A 17,042-nucleotide genomic window follows, 5' to 3' on the forward strand; every position below is an offset into this window, starting at 1 on the left:
TCCCCTCATTGTTTACAGTCAGGTTAAATACTGTCACCCCACTGCATATAGTCAGGTTGTATACTGTCCCCCATTGTACACAGTCAGGGTGTATACTGCCTCCCCCTCCATTGTACAGTCAGGTTGTATACTGTCCCCCCCATTGTATATAGTCACGGGGCATATACTATCCCCCCATTGTATACAGTTGGGGTGTATACTGCCCTCCATTGTATACAGTCAGGGTGTATACTGTCCCCTCATTGTATACAGTCAGGTTAAATACTGTCACCCCACTGCATACAGTCAGGGTGTATACTATTCCCCCAATGTATAGTCAGGTTGTATACTGTCTCCCCCCCCCCCCCATTGTATACAGTCAGGGTGTATACTGCCTCCCCCTCCATTGTACAGTCAGGTTGTATACTGTCCCCCCATTGTATATAGTCAGGGTGTATACTATCCCCCATTTTATACAGTGGGGGTGTATATTGCCCTCCATTGTACCCAATCAGGGTGTATACTGTCCCCCATTGTATACAGTCAGGGTGTATACCGTCGCCCCTTTGTATTCAGTCAGGGTGCATACTGCCTCCCCCTCCATTGCACAGTCAGGGTATATACTGTGCCCCCATTGTACACAATCAGGGTGTATACTGCCCCCCTTCCCATTGAATACAGTCAGGGTATATACTGCCCCCCATGGTATACAGTCAGGGTATATAGTGTTCCTTTAGTGTATTCAGTTAGGACTATATATACACACACAGTCATGTTGTATACTGTGTACAGCACTCGCCTCCTGTGTGTGTGCAGCGCAGCCTACCGGCACTCACTGTGTTATCTTGTGGACATGTCAATAAAGTTTGTTGAACTGTGATCGCTGCGTAAACAAACATGGCGGCTCCAGCAGCCGGAGAGAGCGACTGACCCGGGGAACTGGGAACGGGATCATTTCCGTTCACAGCGGCCACCATGGAGGACAAGGAGGGGTTTACGGACGATGGTGAGGAGCAGCCTGAGGTGAAGGTTATCGGCTCGGAGCTGGTGGACAATTACACGGTGAGTGGCCGGGCCCGGGCGTAGTGATCTATGTGTACGGTGGCCCCAGCTGTGCGGAGTAGTCGTGTATCACATGAAGCTGTATGGGACTATTTACTTCTAAAATAATAGTGTCTGCAGCCAGAGGCTGTGAGGCTGCTGCAAAACTACAACTCCCAGCACTCTTTCAGAGCCATCGGCTGCCGAGGCATGATGGGAGTTGTAGTTTTACCACAGCTACAAGCAAAAATCCACTGCTGCAACTTTTGGGGGGCATTTGTGTAGTTTTTCCAGTGATGTTCCACATCCTCAGTGTCTCCTGCCCTCACAGCGGCAGTATGGGCTCCTACTGGGAACCTGCAGTACCCCCAAACCGAGGACCGGACCCCAAAATTGTCAATTCAGAGACTGTAATGGAGGATAGAATGTTAACCCCTTCATAACTGGAATATTTTACATATTTGTCTTTTTTCCTCCCCTTCTTCCTGGAGCCATAACTTTTTTTCTTTTACTTTTCCATCTTCAGAACCATTTGTAGGTTTGCTGTGACGCTGAACAATGTGCTGAAAAAGGGGGAAATAGATTTTTTTTGTGCACATAGAACCTTTTTATTGTTTTGCATTTAATTTTTTTTGGGGGGAGGGGGGCGTAGTGACTGGAAAAGGGCAATTTTGTTATTTCAGGGTTTTTTTTCTACTGTACAGCGTTTATGTTTGCTTGAATAATATTAGATTTAGACTTTTCGGACCCGAAAATATCAAATATGTTTATTTTCTTATGTCTGTATGTTAAAAGGGAGGGTGATTGAAACTGATATTTTAATTTTTTTTTATTTATTTCACCTTGGAAACTGAAAAAGAGGTTGTCCACTACTTGAGCATTGATGATCTATCCTAGGATAGATCATCAGTGTCTGATCGTCCGGGGTCTGGCACCCCCACCAGTCGGCTGTTATCAGCAGCCTCTGGCTGGAAATGCTCAGTTGCGTAGCAGCTCCATCTTCTGACAGTGGCCGCTGCAGGGTACTGCACATCTGCTTCCTATTGATTTGATTAGGAGACCGATATGCAGTACCCTGCTGTGGCCACTATCGGTAGGCGGAGCAGCTACGCAAGTCAGTACTTCCGGCCGCAGATAAAAGCTGATCGTCGTGGGTGCTGGGTGTCAGACCCCAACGTATCAGACACTGATGACCTATCCTAGGATAGGTCATCAATGCAAAAGTAGTGGACGACCTCTTTAAACCTATGTACTATATACTTCAATGCTTCAGATGGTGGCACCAGCTATATATTGAACCCTTGCGCCCGACATTTGCAATAAAGTGGCCAAGTCCATAAGTTAGGAGCCAGCATTGATGTGCCGTATATCAAATGATTTATTATAGAGGCTACATCTAGCTATATTTGGGTCTCACCTTATACATCACTTGAGGTTTTCCCCCAATAAAAAGTGAGCTCCCCGATTAACAACCGTGCCCTCTTTCGCACAATTTTAGCTCTACTCGCTTAATAAATAACTTTGTTACATCCACACTATTATTTCCTGGGAAGACCAAATGAGCCCCATAATTTACCCAGTAGTCTCGGCAGCAGCTCCCTCCCTTCCCTGTTGGTCTCCTTGGCGGCTCCCTCCCTTCCCTGTTGGTCTCGGTGGCGGCTCCCTCCCTTCCCTGTTGGTCTCGGTGGCGGCTCCCTCCCTTCCCTGTTGGTCTCAGCGGCGGCTCCCTCCCTTCCTCGGTGGTCCCGGTGGCGGCTCCCTCCCTTCCCCGTTGGTCTCGGCGGCGGCTCCCTTTCCCGGTGGTCTCGGCGGCAGCTCCCTCCCTTCCCCGGTGGTCTCGGCGGTGGCTCCCTCGCTTCCCCATTTTGGTCTCGGCGGCGGCTGCTCCCTCCCTTTCCAGTTTTGGTCTCGGCAGCGGCTCCCTCCCTTCCCCATCTTGGTCTCGGCGGCGGTGGCGTCTCCCAATATACCGCTTTTCAGTTTCTCTGCATTCTGTGCCCATTTTTGCATGGAGTGATGGAGGTTCATTCTGACTGCAATAATATAGTGCTATGCATTCAGCACCAGCTGGAAACACCCAGACATGGAATGCACGAAGAGCAGGTTTGCCAAGACCATTTTCCTAGTACCTGGCTACTTGGTTGGTCCAGCCCTGATTTATACTGTATGGAAGGCCTATAAATATATTGTGACCTACATTTTCTTACTTTTTGCTCTTTGTCTGTCTTAGGTGTATATCATTGAAGTTTACACTGGTGTCTATAATTGGACTGTAAAGCATCGTTACAGTGACTTTTATGATCTTCATGAAAAGGTGAGTATTAAAGCTAGACTCCTAAGTGAGCCCCTGTTTCATTTCAGTGCTTGAGCTCATGTCTTGGAGACTGTCAGCATGGATGATTGTCTTACAATATACCGTATATACTCGAGTATAAGTCGACCCGAGTATAAGCCGAGACCCCTAATTTTGCCACAAAAAACTGGGAAAACTTAATGACTCGAGTATAAGCCTAGGATGGGAAATGCAGCAGCTACTGGTAAATGTCAAAAGTAAAAATAGATACCAAATAAAAGTAAAATTAATTGAGTCATCAGTAGGTTAAGTGTTTTTGAATATCCATATTGAATCAGGAGCCCCATATAATGCTCCATGAAGTTCATGATGGCCCCATAAGATGCTCCATATTAAAATATGCCCCATATAATCCTGCATAAAGGTTAATAATGGCCCCATAAGATGCTCCATAGACACATTTGCCCAATATAATGCTGCACAAACCTTGATTATGGCCCCATAAGGCAACTTTCACACTTCCGTCTTTAGAGCTCCGTCGCAATCTGTCGTTTTGGCAAAAAACGGATCCTGCAAATGTGCTTGCAGGATGCGTTTTTTTCCCATAGACTTGTATTAGCGACGGATTGCCACACGTCGCATCCGTCGTGCGACGGATGCGGGATGCGTCGTGTTTTGGCGGACCGTTGGCACAAAAAAACATTCCATGTAACTTTTTTTGTGCGTCACGTCAGCCATTTTCGACCGCGCATGCGCGGCCGAAACTCCGCCCCCTCCTCCCTGGACTACAGAATGGGCAGCGGATGCATTGAAAAACTGCATCCGCTGCCCACGTCTTGCAGTTATTTCACAACGTCCGTCGGTACGGCGCATTGCGACGGGCCCGTACCGACGGAATGTGAAAGTAGCCTTAGGCTACTTTCACACTAGCGTCGTGCACTGCACGTCGCTATGCGTTGTTTTGTAGTTTTTCTCTTGCAGGATGCGTTTTTTCTCCATAGACTTGCATTAGCGACGCATTGCCACACGTCGCAACCGTCGTGCGACGGTTGCGTCGTGTTGCATCGGTCCGTCACCACCAAAAAACGTTGCATGTAACGTTTTTTGGTGCGTCGAGACCGTCTTTTCCGACCGCGCATGTGTGGCCGGAACTCCGCCTCCCCGCACATCACAATGGGGCAGCGGATGCGTTGAAAAGCAGCATCCGCTGCCCCCGTTGTGCAGCGCTTTCACTGCTTGCGTCTGTACATCGCAACAACGCAATTCGTCGTACGACGCTAGTGTGAAAGTAGCCTTAGATGTTCCATACAGACACTTGCCCCATATAGTGCTCCACAAATGTTAATTATGACCCCATAAGATGCTCCATAAAGATATTTGCCCCATATAGTACTGCACAAATGTTGATTATGGCCCCATACAGACACTTGCCCCATATAGTGCTGCACAAACATTATGGCCCAATAAGATGCTCCATACAGACATTTGCCCCATTTGCTGTTGCTGCGATAAAAAAAAAAAATCGCATACTCACCTCTCCGTCGCTCAGGCCCCCGGCACTTTCAGTATTCACCTGACTTCGTTCCGGCGCTGCTCCATCTTCAGCGTCTTGTGCACTGACGTTCAGGCAGAGAGCGCGCACTAACCACGTCTTCGCGCCCTCTGACCTGAGCGTCACTGCAGAAGACGCTGAAGACGGAGCGGCGCCCGGAACCAGGAGCAGGTGAGTATCGCGCAGTGCTCCCCTCCCTGTTATACTCACCTGTTCCTGGCGCGGTGCAGTCCCTGCTTCCCCGGCGCTGCAGCTTCTTCCTGTAGTGAGTGGTCACCGTTACCGCTCATTACAGTAATGAATATGCGGCTCCACCCCTATGGGAGGTGGAGCCACATATTCATTACTGTAAAGAGCGGTACCATGTGACCGCTCAGTACAGGAAGAAGCTGGGGCGTCAGGGACGTGCAGGGACTGTGCCAGGAACAGGTGAGTATAATTAAACAGCCCCCGCTCCCCCTCCCCTGCCGACCCCTGGGTATGACTCTAGTATAAGCCGAGAGGGGGACTTTCAGCCTAAAAAAATGGGCTTAAAATCTCGGCTTATACTCGAGGATATACGGTACTTATAAAGAGATCTCTGAGATTTGGGGTATTTTTCATTCTCAGTTAAATGAGCTGTAATTTCTGCTTGGATTAAGGTCACATGAGAAAACTTTGACTTGGGTAATATATAGTTCCATCAAAACAGTATAAAGTAAGGCTGGGTTCAGAAGAGGGTTGTTTTTTCTTTCGGTGCAGAAGAACTGAATGTAACTGATCAGTTCAGCATCCCATTGATTTCAGTGGGTGGTTGAAATGTTCGATTTCTTTATGTTAATTTTCCCTTTCTGTTAATTGGAAAGATGGTGCAGCCTGCTACATGGGAGGTCCTGCTTCATGAAATCAAATTTTAGAATATGATTTTTGCCTTAATGTTTATCCTGTGTTTGGGTTGCAGCTGACAGCGGAGAACAAAATCGAGCGGAATTTATTGCCTCCGAAAAAAATAATCGGAAAGAACTCCAAAAGCTTGGTGGAAAAAAGACAGAAGGATCTGGAGGTCTATCTACAAGCTCTGCTCACAACGTTTCCCACCAGTGTACCTAAAGTTTTATCACAGTTCTTGCACTTTCACTTATATGTAAGTTCATTACAAGGTACTGGTAACAAGATCTGCTGCCTTAATCCATCTGTGCACAGACATGCTGTCATTAAAGTGAATGATTTCTCTCCTGGAATGGAGGAATTGGTGTTTATTTTCAGCATTTACACAGGCATTTCATTAAAGTAGTCTGATGGTTCTACAATAGTGATGAGCGAGTGTGATCAGATGAGGTGTTATCTGAGCATGCTTGTGTACTAATGTTATTTGAGCATGCCGAAGATACTCTATGTTCAACTCCGTGCGGCTGCATGGCTGCCACAACACATGCACAGATTGCCTAACAAACAGACCACCCCTGCATGTGTCGCAGCTGTCAAACAGCCGCGAGACAGTTTTTTTTATGAGCACACTGAAGATACTCTATTAGCACACAAGTATGCTCAGATAACACCTTATTAAAGTGATCATCTTCCGAAAACATTGTTACCCCATTGCAGCCGCACACATTTTAGTCTTGATTTGGCTTTTACAGTTGTTCAGCCTGATGCTATGAGCTCTTACACCAGGCAACGACTGAAAATCTGGGAGTAGTATTTTAATGAAAGATCTTTTGTTGAATGAAGGGTCTATTTGGCCAACAAAACAGCAAACATGGGTGACTTAATTTCCGATAACGACGGTCTGTGATCAGTCATCAAAAACAAACATTTGTTCTTTAGTTCATGAAATCCAACCAAGTCTAATGTCTAAGGGTACCTGTGTAGGACGCAGATTCTCTCATCAGAGAATAAAGTATTGGGGTAGCCCCCAATTCTGAGGATGTAGCAAATATTTGCAGGGGTCCATGGTAGAGTTTTACAACAGCAACTTTATTTTTACTCCTATAACCCAGCATAGATACAGGTTATTAAAGTAGCAATGATGGAGTCAGACCCCCAAATTCCTTTTTTTTGGCCTGAAAGCAATCTGAACGTTATTTTATGGCTTTTTACTGACAGTCCCATTCATATCTATAGAGATGGACTGTGCCTGCATTACCTGCTTTCTGCCTCCGAATTGAAATTTAGGGTCCGAGTACAGGACTAAGCTTCCACGTTCTTAATCACAGATGGTTATGAGTAATGGTAGCGCTTGAAACGTGTAGGCCTAATGCTATGGTTTGTTTTTGATTTTTTTTTTGTGTTTTTTTTTTTTTTTTTCTTAAGCATTCAAATAATCAATTTTAATAATCTTTCACTTGCTTTTCTAAAAAAAAAAAAAATAATGTTTGCGTTAGCTAGACTTTATCTTTTTGTCTACTTACCTGAAACCGGAGTCAGGATTTGTCCGCGCACCACACGCCTTGTGGATCATTGGCTGCTCTGGTGAGCGGATTTGAACTTTGTTTTTTTTCTTTTACTACACTGTGTGCAGAATTATTAGGCAAGTTGTTTTTTAGGGGATTATTTTTATTATTGATCAACAACTATGTTCTCAATCAACCCAAAAGACTGATAAATATCAAAGCTTAATATTTTTGGAAGTTGGAGTGGGTTTTTTTTAGATTTGGCTCTTAGCAGGATATCTGTTTGTGCAAGTAACTATTACTGTGCAGAATTATTAGGCAACTTAATAAAAAACAAATATATTCCCATCTCACTTGTTTATTTTCACCAGGTAAACCAATATAACTGCCCAAACTTTAGAAATAAACATTTCTGACATGCAAAAACAAAAATTAGTGACCAATATAGCCACCTTTCTTTATGATGACACTCAGCAGCCTTCCATCCATAGATTCTGTCAGTGGCTTGATTTGTTTACGACCAACATTGCGTGCAGCAGCCACCACAGCCTCCCAGACACTGTTCCGAGAGGTGTACTGTTTTCCCTCCCTGTAGATCTCACATTTTATGAGGGACCACAGGTTCTCTATGGGGTTCAGATCAGGTGAACAGGGGGGCCATGTCATTATGTGTTCTTCTTTGAGACCTTTACTGGCCAGCCATGCTGTGGAGTAGTTGGAGGCATGTGATGGAGCATTGTCCTGCATGAAAATCATGTTTTTTCTTGAACGATACCAACTTCTTCCTGTACCACTGCTTGAAGAAGTTGTCTTCCAGAAACTGGCAGTAGGTCTGGGAGTTGAGCTTCACTCCATCCTCAACCCGAAAAGGTCCCACAAGTTCATCTTTGATGATACCAGCCCATACCAGTCCCCCACCTCCACCTTGCTGGCGTCTGAGTCGGAGTGGAGCTCTCTGCCCTTTACTGATCCAGCCTCTGGCCCATCCATCTGGCCCATCAAGAGTCACTCTCATTTCATCACTCCATAAAACCTTTGAAAAGTCAGTCTTAAGATATTTCTTGGCCCAGTCTTGACGTTTTATCTTATGTTTCTTGTTCAAAGGTGGTCATTTTTCAGCCTTCCTTACCTTGGCCATGTCCCTGAGTATCGCACACCTTGTGCTTTTTGTTACTCCAGTAACATTGCAGCTCTGAAATATGGCAAAACTGGTGGCAAAAGGCATCTTGGCAGCTTCACGCTTGATTTTCCTTAGTTCATGGGCAGTTATTTTGCGCCTTTTTTGCCATGAAACGCTTGATTGTTCGGTGATCACGCTTCAAAAGTTTGGCAATTTCAAAACTGCTGCATGCCTCTGCAAGACATCTCACAATTTTGGACTTTTCAGAGCCCGTCAAATCTCTCTTCTGACCCATTTTGCCAAAGGAAAGGAAGTTGCCTAATAATTAAGCACACCTTATATAGGGTTTTGATGTCATTAGACAACACCCCTCCTCATTACAGAGATGCACATCACCTGATTTACTTAATTAGTAGTTGGCTCTCAAGCCTGAACAGCTTGGAGTAGGACAACATGTATAAAAAGTATCATGTAATCAAAATACAACTTGCCTAATAATTCTGTACACAGTGTAATGCACAAGGTATGCCAGTGTCTCCTCTGTGGAGGATGGACCTATTGAGGTAGCAGCATATACCTCCATACATGATTGCAGATAGCTGTACACATCACATGCAAAGCCAGGTCTCCATTATTTGCCCGGATGCCCTGACTAGCGGCCTCCTCATCGTGCTGTTCAGGGGATTGCACAGGGGCCTATTGCACATATCGGTTTGGCCCAGAGTATACCTAAAATATTTTATCATTTGTTTCCTTACAGTACAGATATCAGATTAAAGATGTGGTTCACTCTGATATAACTCTTTTTAGAATCACTGGGAGCTTAGAGTCGTCACAAGATAACCTTCCATTTCCATCCGTAAAATTGATGTCTGACCATCTGAATGTCATGTGCTTGGCCGGTAATAAAGGATCCTTTGTGTTTTTCAGGAAATCCATGGAATTGCAGCAGTTCTGGCTGAGGAGCTTTTCCATAATGGTAATTTTACGCTTATTAAACTGATGAGAAGATGATGTTCTCGGACATGTAACAGAGTAAATGTGATGCAGAACGTTTGACTTTGCTGTATGGCACTTGGATTGGGAGCTTTAGGAGTTGTAATTATTATTATTATTTATTGTTATAGCGCCATTTATTCCATGACGCTTTACATGTGAGGAGGGGTATACATAATAAAAACAAGTACAATAATCTTAAACAATACAAGTCATAACTGGTACAGGAGGAGAGAGGACCCTGCCCGCGAATTCTCACAATCTACAAGGGATGGGTGAGGATACAGTAGGTGAGGACAGAGCTGGTCGTGCAGCGGTTTGGTTGATCTGTGGTTACGGCAGGTTGTAGCCTTGTCGGAAGAGGTAGGTGTTCAGATTCTTTTTGAAGGTTTCGATGGTAGGCGAGAGTCTGATGTGTTGTGGTAGAGGGTTCCAGAGTAGGGGTGATACGCGGGAGAAGTCTTGTATACGATTGTGAGAAGAGGAGATAAGCAGGGAGTAGAGAACGAGATCTTGTGAGGATCGGAGGTTGCGTGCAGGAAAGTACCGGGAGACGAGGTCACAGATGTATGGAGGAGATAGGTTGTGGATGGCTTTGTATGTCATGGTTAGGGTTTTGTATTGGAGTCTCTGGGTAATGGGGAGCCAGTGAAGGGATTGACAGAGGTGAGAGGCCGGAGAATAGCGGGGGGACAGGTGGATTAGTCGGGCAGCAGAGTTTAGAATAGATTGGAGGGGTGCGAGAGTGTTCGAGGGGAGGCCACAGAGCAGGAGGTTGCAGTAGTCAAGGCGAGAGATGATGAGGGCATGGACTAGGGTTTTTGCAGATTCTTGGTTGAGGAATGTACGGATTTGTGAAATATTTTTGAGTTGAAGTCGGCAGGAGGTGGAAAGGGCTTGGATATGTATGTGGATATGTAATAAGATCTGGACCTTATCCTATTAGTCATAAATACTCTAGTGGCCGCATAATCACTTTTATCTATATTTCTATATTACAGGAGGACTGCTGCTCTCTGATGTCCTCACATACATTCTCTACATCTATCTTGGGCATTGGGGGACAACTCCACGATACCTGGGATGTATCCAGAGTAGCGATGAGCAACTGTGCTGGGATAAGGTGTTATCCGAGCATGCTCGGAGGCTAACCGAGTGTCTTAAGCATCCTGAAGTCCCCGCAGCTGTTCGACAGCCACTGCACATGTAGGGATTTCCTGTTTGTTAGGCAATCCTTGCATGTTTTGAGGCTGTTGAACAATCGCGAAACATTCAGGCACGGGGACTCGAACATACTATTTTAGCACACCAAAGATACTTTATTAACACATGAGCATGATCAGATAACACCTTATCAGAGCACATTCTCGCTCATCACTAATCCAGAGCATTGTATGTGATGACATTAGAGCACAGCACTCCTGCTTTATGTCAATTAGGGGTCCTGGAGTGAGGAGATCTCAGTGTAATTAATTTTAGACATAATTTTTCCCAGATCACACTGAAAAAGCCAGTTCTGACCTGTGTGGGCTCTTACTTTTTTTTAATTTTTTTTTTTACACCTGTATGATTCTACCTTCTTAGGATTTGACAGCGCCATACAGGGGAAAAAATAAACTCCCCCAGTGAAGAATCTCCACTCTGTTGAAGGGGAAAATAGTATAATAGGCGCCTTGCAGTTTAGAATCCAATATCTGCTCAAAGGTTAAGTTAAAAAATAAAAACTGTTATTTTAATCCGTTCATCAGTCCCTTAATAAAATGGGAAGTTTTACTCACCCCCCCACAACATCCGCCATACATGTACGGCGCAGCAGGAAGTGCGTTCCCTCAAACCACCGTACATTTGCTAATTTTACAAATAGTAGTTTCTGACCACTTATTGGGTATTGCAGCATTCGGAAGAAATTGCTTTACAAATGTTTGGGTCCATTTCTTCATATTATTCGATGTGAAAAGAAAAAAAAGCAACATTTTTGTGGAAAAAATGTAATTTCTCCTACGCCTCATTGGGGGACACAGGACCATGGGTGTTATGCTGCTGCCACTAGGAGGCCGACACTAAGTAACACAGAAAGAATAGCTCCTCCCTGCAGTATACACCCTCCTGCTGGCTCTCAGTGAACCAGTTCTTGCTTAGTGTCTGTAAGAGGCACTTGGGTCTGTTTCAGACCCCACCGTTTTTATTTTAATTTTTGATTTTTTTGTTCTATTTTTTTCCTTTAACGGTGCGAATGGGGGCGACGGATCCTTTCTAGGCTCCGATCTCCCCCGAACCATCAACAGGCAAGTACGTTGAGCGTCCCTCCCGTATCCTTTCCTGCAACGTTGGATGCCAGCCCTGAGCTCATCTTGCGGGCGACTGTTCCTTCGCGTTCCGATCTCCCCCCCTCCATAGCAGGCGACCACATGGAGTAGCCCTCCATCTACCTCTCCTGGAGCCAGGTGCATAGCCGGACATATTATGAATGGCATCCGTGCAGCCCCCCTCTGCATCACCACTGATATAGCGGATGACACAGGGCGGCAGAAGCTCTCCACCCCCTCCCTGACTATGGCGACGGTGGATTGAGCACCGGACCACCGCATCTACCGTGAGTACACTGCGGGGGCCGAGGCGCTGGGGGGTCCTGGTCCCCGGGGTATGGGAGGTCCGCACCTTAAAGCCCGGGTCCGTGGGTGGTCTGCAGTGCGGCAATTCCTTCAGAGAGTGTGGCTTAAGAATGGCGCTAATAGCGTTCGCGGCGCTGCAGGCCGCAACCGCATGTTTAAAATTTAGCCCCCGGCTTTTCCCTCTCATACAGGCCGGAGTTTTCGCCACGCCCACCGGCAGTTACCGCCGCCCACTCTTTCTGGCGCTTCTCGTTCCCTGAGAGACACTTTCACTTCCTGATCTCGGCGGCCATCTTGGTACACCCACAGGGCTGATGCTGCAGCGCTGCTCCAGCATTTTCAATCACAGCCTTCAGGATTAGCAATTCCTGTGCATAACTCCCGTGGCATCACACTGCTGACCTCCCCTGGGGACTCGACACAGGACCATGGGTAAGCTTCAGAAACATAGCTTAACCCTTCCCCTGCTAGTAAGCGCTTTCCTCCAGGCTTTACTATGTGTCAACCACAGCCTCACGAAAAGTCTGGGAAAACCCACACTGTATTTTTCACGGCATGTACCTCTTGTAAGGTATCATAACCTCGGGGTCACAATACTGCATTATTCACAGCTTGTGAACCGGTGACGGCTCAGGAACCACCTGTTGCTGATACTGAACCCATTGAGCCTAGTCCCCCTGAGTGGGCTACCTCCCTTACCCGGTCTATGGCATCCCTGGCAAAAGCGTTAGACTCGTTCCGAGACCCTTCCTCTAACCAGGGCACTAATACGGACGACGTTTCCGATGGTCAGAACCCCTCGTACTCCAGGGGTCGTACCTTGCCAAGGAGTTCTCACTCTTCCAGGAAAAGGACTCATGCCATATCCCCAGACCATCACTGGTTTTCGGGTTCTGAGAGCTCCACTTCTCGCTCCCCTTCCATGGGGCTAGTAGAGAACCTGTTTCAGAGGACGATTCTGACTCGTCCCTAGATCAGGAATTTCATCACGTTCAGGAGACTCTCGACTCTCTAATTGAGTCAGTGAATAAGGCTTTGAGACTTGAGGAGGAACACTTATCTAAAACGGATCATGCTGTGTCCTTTAAGAGGACCAAACGAGCTCACAGAGTGTTCGCCACTCATCCCGAGTTTAAGCAAATTGTTGAATCTCACAGGATCCGTCCAGATACACGATTCACAGGGCAGAAGCCCATGGAGTCCTAATATCCCTTTGCCCAGGATCTAAGAAAAGATTGGTCACAATCTCCCTTGGTAGATCCTCCGGTATCGCGCCTGGCTACGAAATCTGTTTTTATCCTCCTCGGAGGACGCCTCTATTAACATTTTAACATATGTCATATTAACATATTGTCAGATCGACAATATGGCACGTTCAGCTTTTGAAGCCTCAGCGGCCGCACTCTTTCCATCTTTTGCCGCTACGTGGTGGCTAAGGCTATGACCCACTGGGCTGAGGTCTTGTCTTCAGCAGTACTGGATACCAATCTTCCCCCCCCGAGATAGCAGACCTCGCTACTCAGATAGCCAGAGCTGGAGATTTTGTAGTGACCGCGTCCCTGGATGCCGCTAACTGCACTTCACCAAGCAGCAGCAAATGCCATCACCATCCGGAGGTCCTTTTGGCTCAGGGACTGGCGTACGGATTCTACTTCCAAAAAGTCATTGACTTCTCTCCCATATCAGAGCGATCGCCTTTTTGGTGAAAAGCTCGACCAGTTAATTTCTGACGCCACTGGAGGGAAGAGTAAAATTTCTTCCACAATAGAGACCCTCTCAGCCTTTTCGGAACCTGCAACCATAGGCTCGGTCCCGATTTTTTTTTTTTTTTTTTTTTTTTTTCCGTTACAACTCAAACTGGTCCTCTACTTCCACATCTCCCAGTTTCGGCCGGGCACAACGTGGAGACAGAGGTTCACGGGCCTCTTTTAAGCCTTCCCCTTCATGGAGAAGCAGGTTAAGGCTGCCGGGATCCAGAGGCGCCAGAACGGGCAGACCTTCCACACAATGACTACCTTAGGTATCCGGGGGACACCCTCAAAGTAGGCGGCCGCCTGCTTTCCTTCAGTGCCGCGTGGCTCTCGGTCGTTCACGACGAGTGGGTCCGCGATCTAGTGTCCTCCGGATACAAGATAGATCTCTTATCTCGTCCCCCAAACCGTTTTTTTCCTGTCTTTTCCTCCCAGGGCAAAAGCATCAGAGTTCTTCAAGCTATAAGCTCTCTGAGAAAAGACAGAGTGATTATTCCGGTCCCTCAAAGCGAAAGGTTTCAAGGTTTTTATTCAAACCTCTTCATTGTTCCAAAGAAGGACGGTACAGTACGGCCCATAATGGACCTAAAGCTGCTGAACAAGTTCGTCAGGGTGCGATGGTTCCGGATGGAATCGCTTCGTTCTGTCATCACCTCCATGGAAAAAGGCGAGTTCCTGGCGTCTATAGACATCCAGGGCGCATACCTCCACATTCCTATTTTACCTTCTCACCAAAGGTTTCTTCGCTTTGCAGTTCAGGAAGATCACTTCCAATTCGTTGCTCTGCCCTTCGGCCTCGCCACCGCTCCCAGGGTATTCACCAAGGTCATGGCGGCTGCCGTGGCCATACTCCACACCCGAGGAGTGGTGGCGTTCCCGTATTTAGACGATATCCTCATCAAAGGCCCCTCTTTCCGCTCCTGCAAGGAAGCCGTGGCCATCACAATAGATACCCTTTCTCGCCTGGGTTGGAAGATAAACTTTAAAAAATCTTCCCCAGTGCCGGCTCAGCGAATTTATTTTCTAGGAATGATACTCGACTCGTCCTGGGGGTTGGTTCTTCTTCCCCCGGAAAAGATCTGTCTTACAGCGAGAAGCTCAGAAGCTCTCCCAACCTCGCTCTCTCTCTGCGCTTCAGTATGAGAGTCCTCGGCAGGATGGTAGCAGCTATGGAGGCGGTTCCATTTGGCCAACTACACCTCCGTCCTCTACAGCATGCCCTCCTGGCTGTTCGGGACAGGAACCCGTTCTCCCTAGACCGTCGGTTCCTCCTTCCCCAGCGAGTAAGACAGTCTCTCAGGTGGTGGACATTGAAATCCTCCCTGAATCAAGGGAAGTCTTTTCTTCCAGTACACTGGCTGCTTGTGACGACAGACGCCAGTCTTCTAGTCTGGGGAGCGGTGTTCCTTCATCACACTGCTCAGGGCTGCTGGTCCCCCCCCAGGAATCACGCCTTCCAATCAACATCTTGGAAATCCGGGCGATCAGGCTGGCACTTCTCCTGTTCCATCCCTTCCTAGCAGGTCGCCCAATCAGGATTCAGTCCGACAACGCCACTGCAGTGGCATACATCAACCGCCAAGGGGGAACCCGCAGCAGAGCGGCCATGACAGAGGTAGGCCACATCCTCCGATGGGCCGAGGAAAACCGCTCAATGATCTCTGCGGTTCACATCCCGTGAGTGGACAATTGGGAGGCAGACTTCCTCAGTCGGCAATGCCTCGACTCCGGGGAGTGGTCTCTCCATCCGGAGATCTTCCACTAGATCTGCTGTCATTGGGGAACCCCGGACGTGGATCTGATGGACTCACGGCTGAATTCCAAGGTTCCACACTTCATGACTCGGTCCCACGATCCGGCAGCCATCAGGGCAGACGCTCTTGTGGCATCATTTTCGGCTTCCGTACATATTTCCCCCGCTTCCTCTCCTGCCGAGAGTCATCAAGAAAATCAGACCCGAGAGGGTACCGGTAATCCTGATTGCGCCAGGTTGGCCGTGCCGGGCGTGGTACGCGGAACTAGTTCAACTAGTTGCCGACGTTCCCTGGCGATTACCGAATTGCGCAGATCTGCTATCTCAAGGCCCCTTTTGCCAACAGAACTCAGAGGACCTGTGTTTGCCGGCATGGCCGTTGAGTCCTGGGTCCTAACCCAGGCAGGTTTCTCTCCAGAAGTCATAGCTACCATGATCAGCGCTAGAAAGCCTACGTCTATGCGTATCTATCATCGCACTTGGAAGACTTCCTTTTCATGGTGTAGCGATCGAGGACGTTCTCCTCTACATTTTTCCATCCATTCCTTTCTCCAGGTCTTACAAACTGGTTTGGACTTGGGTCTCGCCCTTAGTTCTCTCAATGGACAGATCTTAGCCCTGTCTGTTCTCTTCCAACGCAGGATTGCCAACAGATTACAGGTCAAGACGTTTATTCAGGGAGTCTCCCATCGGGCGCCCCCTATAGGCTGCCATTGGAACCATGGGATCTTAATCTGGTCCTCGGAGTTTTGCAACAGGCTCCTTTCGAACCTCTACAGGAGGTTTCCCTGTCTCTTCTTTCATGGAAAGTTGCTTTTCTAGTTGCGGTCACCTCTATTAGACGAGTCTCCGAGTTGACAGCTCTGTCCTCTCAAGTTCCGTTCCTGAATTCTCATCAGGATAGGGTGGTTTTGAGGACATCCCCGTCTTTTCTACCGAAAGTTGTATCCTCTTTTCATATCAATGAGAAGATTGTCTTACCGTCACTCTGTCCGGCACCAGTCCATCGCATCGAGAAGGCCCTTCACACACTGGATTTAGTGAGAGCTCTTAGGAGATATATCTCGCGGACAGCGTCTTTCCGCAGGTCAGATGCCCTATTCGTGCTCCCGGAAGAACCGAGGAAAGGATTTCCTGCTTCCAAGGCGACAATAGCCAAATAGATCCGTTCGGCTATTCAAGAGTCCTACCGAGTCAGAGGTCTTCCTGTCCCAGCAGGGATTAAGGCTCACTCCACTCGGTCAGTGGGCGCGTCTTGGGCCATCCGGCACCAAGCTTCGACAGCACAAGTTTGTAAGGCTGCGACTTGGTCCAGCCTGCATACCTTTACAAAACATTACCATATTCACTCTCAGGCCTCGGCAGATGTGACCGTCGGCAGACGAATTTTGCAGGCGACCGTGCCGCATATGTAACTTGTGGGTACAAGCAGCAATTGCAGTTAATTGTTTCCCACCCAGGGACTGCTTTAGGACGTCCCATGGTCCTGTGTCCCCCAATGAGGCATAGGAGAAAAGGAGATTTTTGTGTACTCACCGTAAAATCTTTTTCTCCGAGCCAATCATTGGGGGGA

The 17,042-nt window shown here is 47.5% G+C and overlaps 1 protein-coding gene across 8 annotated transcripts in view; it reads left to right on the top strand.

Annotated features, from left to right (window-relative positions):
- The first annotated feature begins 844 nt into the window (after nt 1-844).
- The window catches only part of NISCH (nischarin), an 81,742-nt gene continuing 65,544 nt past the window's right edge, over nt 845-17,042 (top strand). For 3 of the 8 annotated variants that reach the window (XM_077278063.1, XM_077278062.1, XM_077278064.1), the window contains exons 1-4: nt 845-1,041; nt 3,251-3,334; nt 5,806-5,988; nt 9,288-9,336. In XM_077278063.1, the coding sequence (XP_077134178.1) occupies nt 955-1,041; nt 3,251-3,334; nt 5,806-5,988; nt 9,288-9,336 (403 nt within the window). In that variant the 5' untranslated portion in view covers nt 845-954. The remainder of the gene's footprint in view (nt 1,042-3,250; nt 3,335-5,805; nt 5,989-9,287; nt 9,337-17,042) is intronic. The other 5 variants (XR_013218622.1, XM_077278065.1, XM_077278066.1 and 2 more) reach the window with 2 other exon arrangements.

The sequence above is a fragment of the Ranitomeya variabilis genome, chromosome 8 (genome assembly GCF_051348905.1).
Source record: "Ranitomeya variabilis isolate aRanVar5 chromosome 8, aRanVar5.hap1, whole genome shotgun sequence".
Lineage (NCBI taxonomy): Eukaryota > Metazoa > Chordata > Amphibia > Anura > Dendrobatidae > Ranitomeya > Ranitomeya variabilis.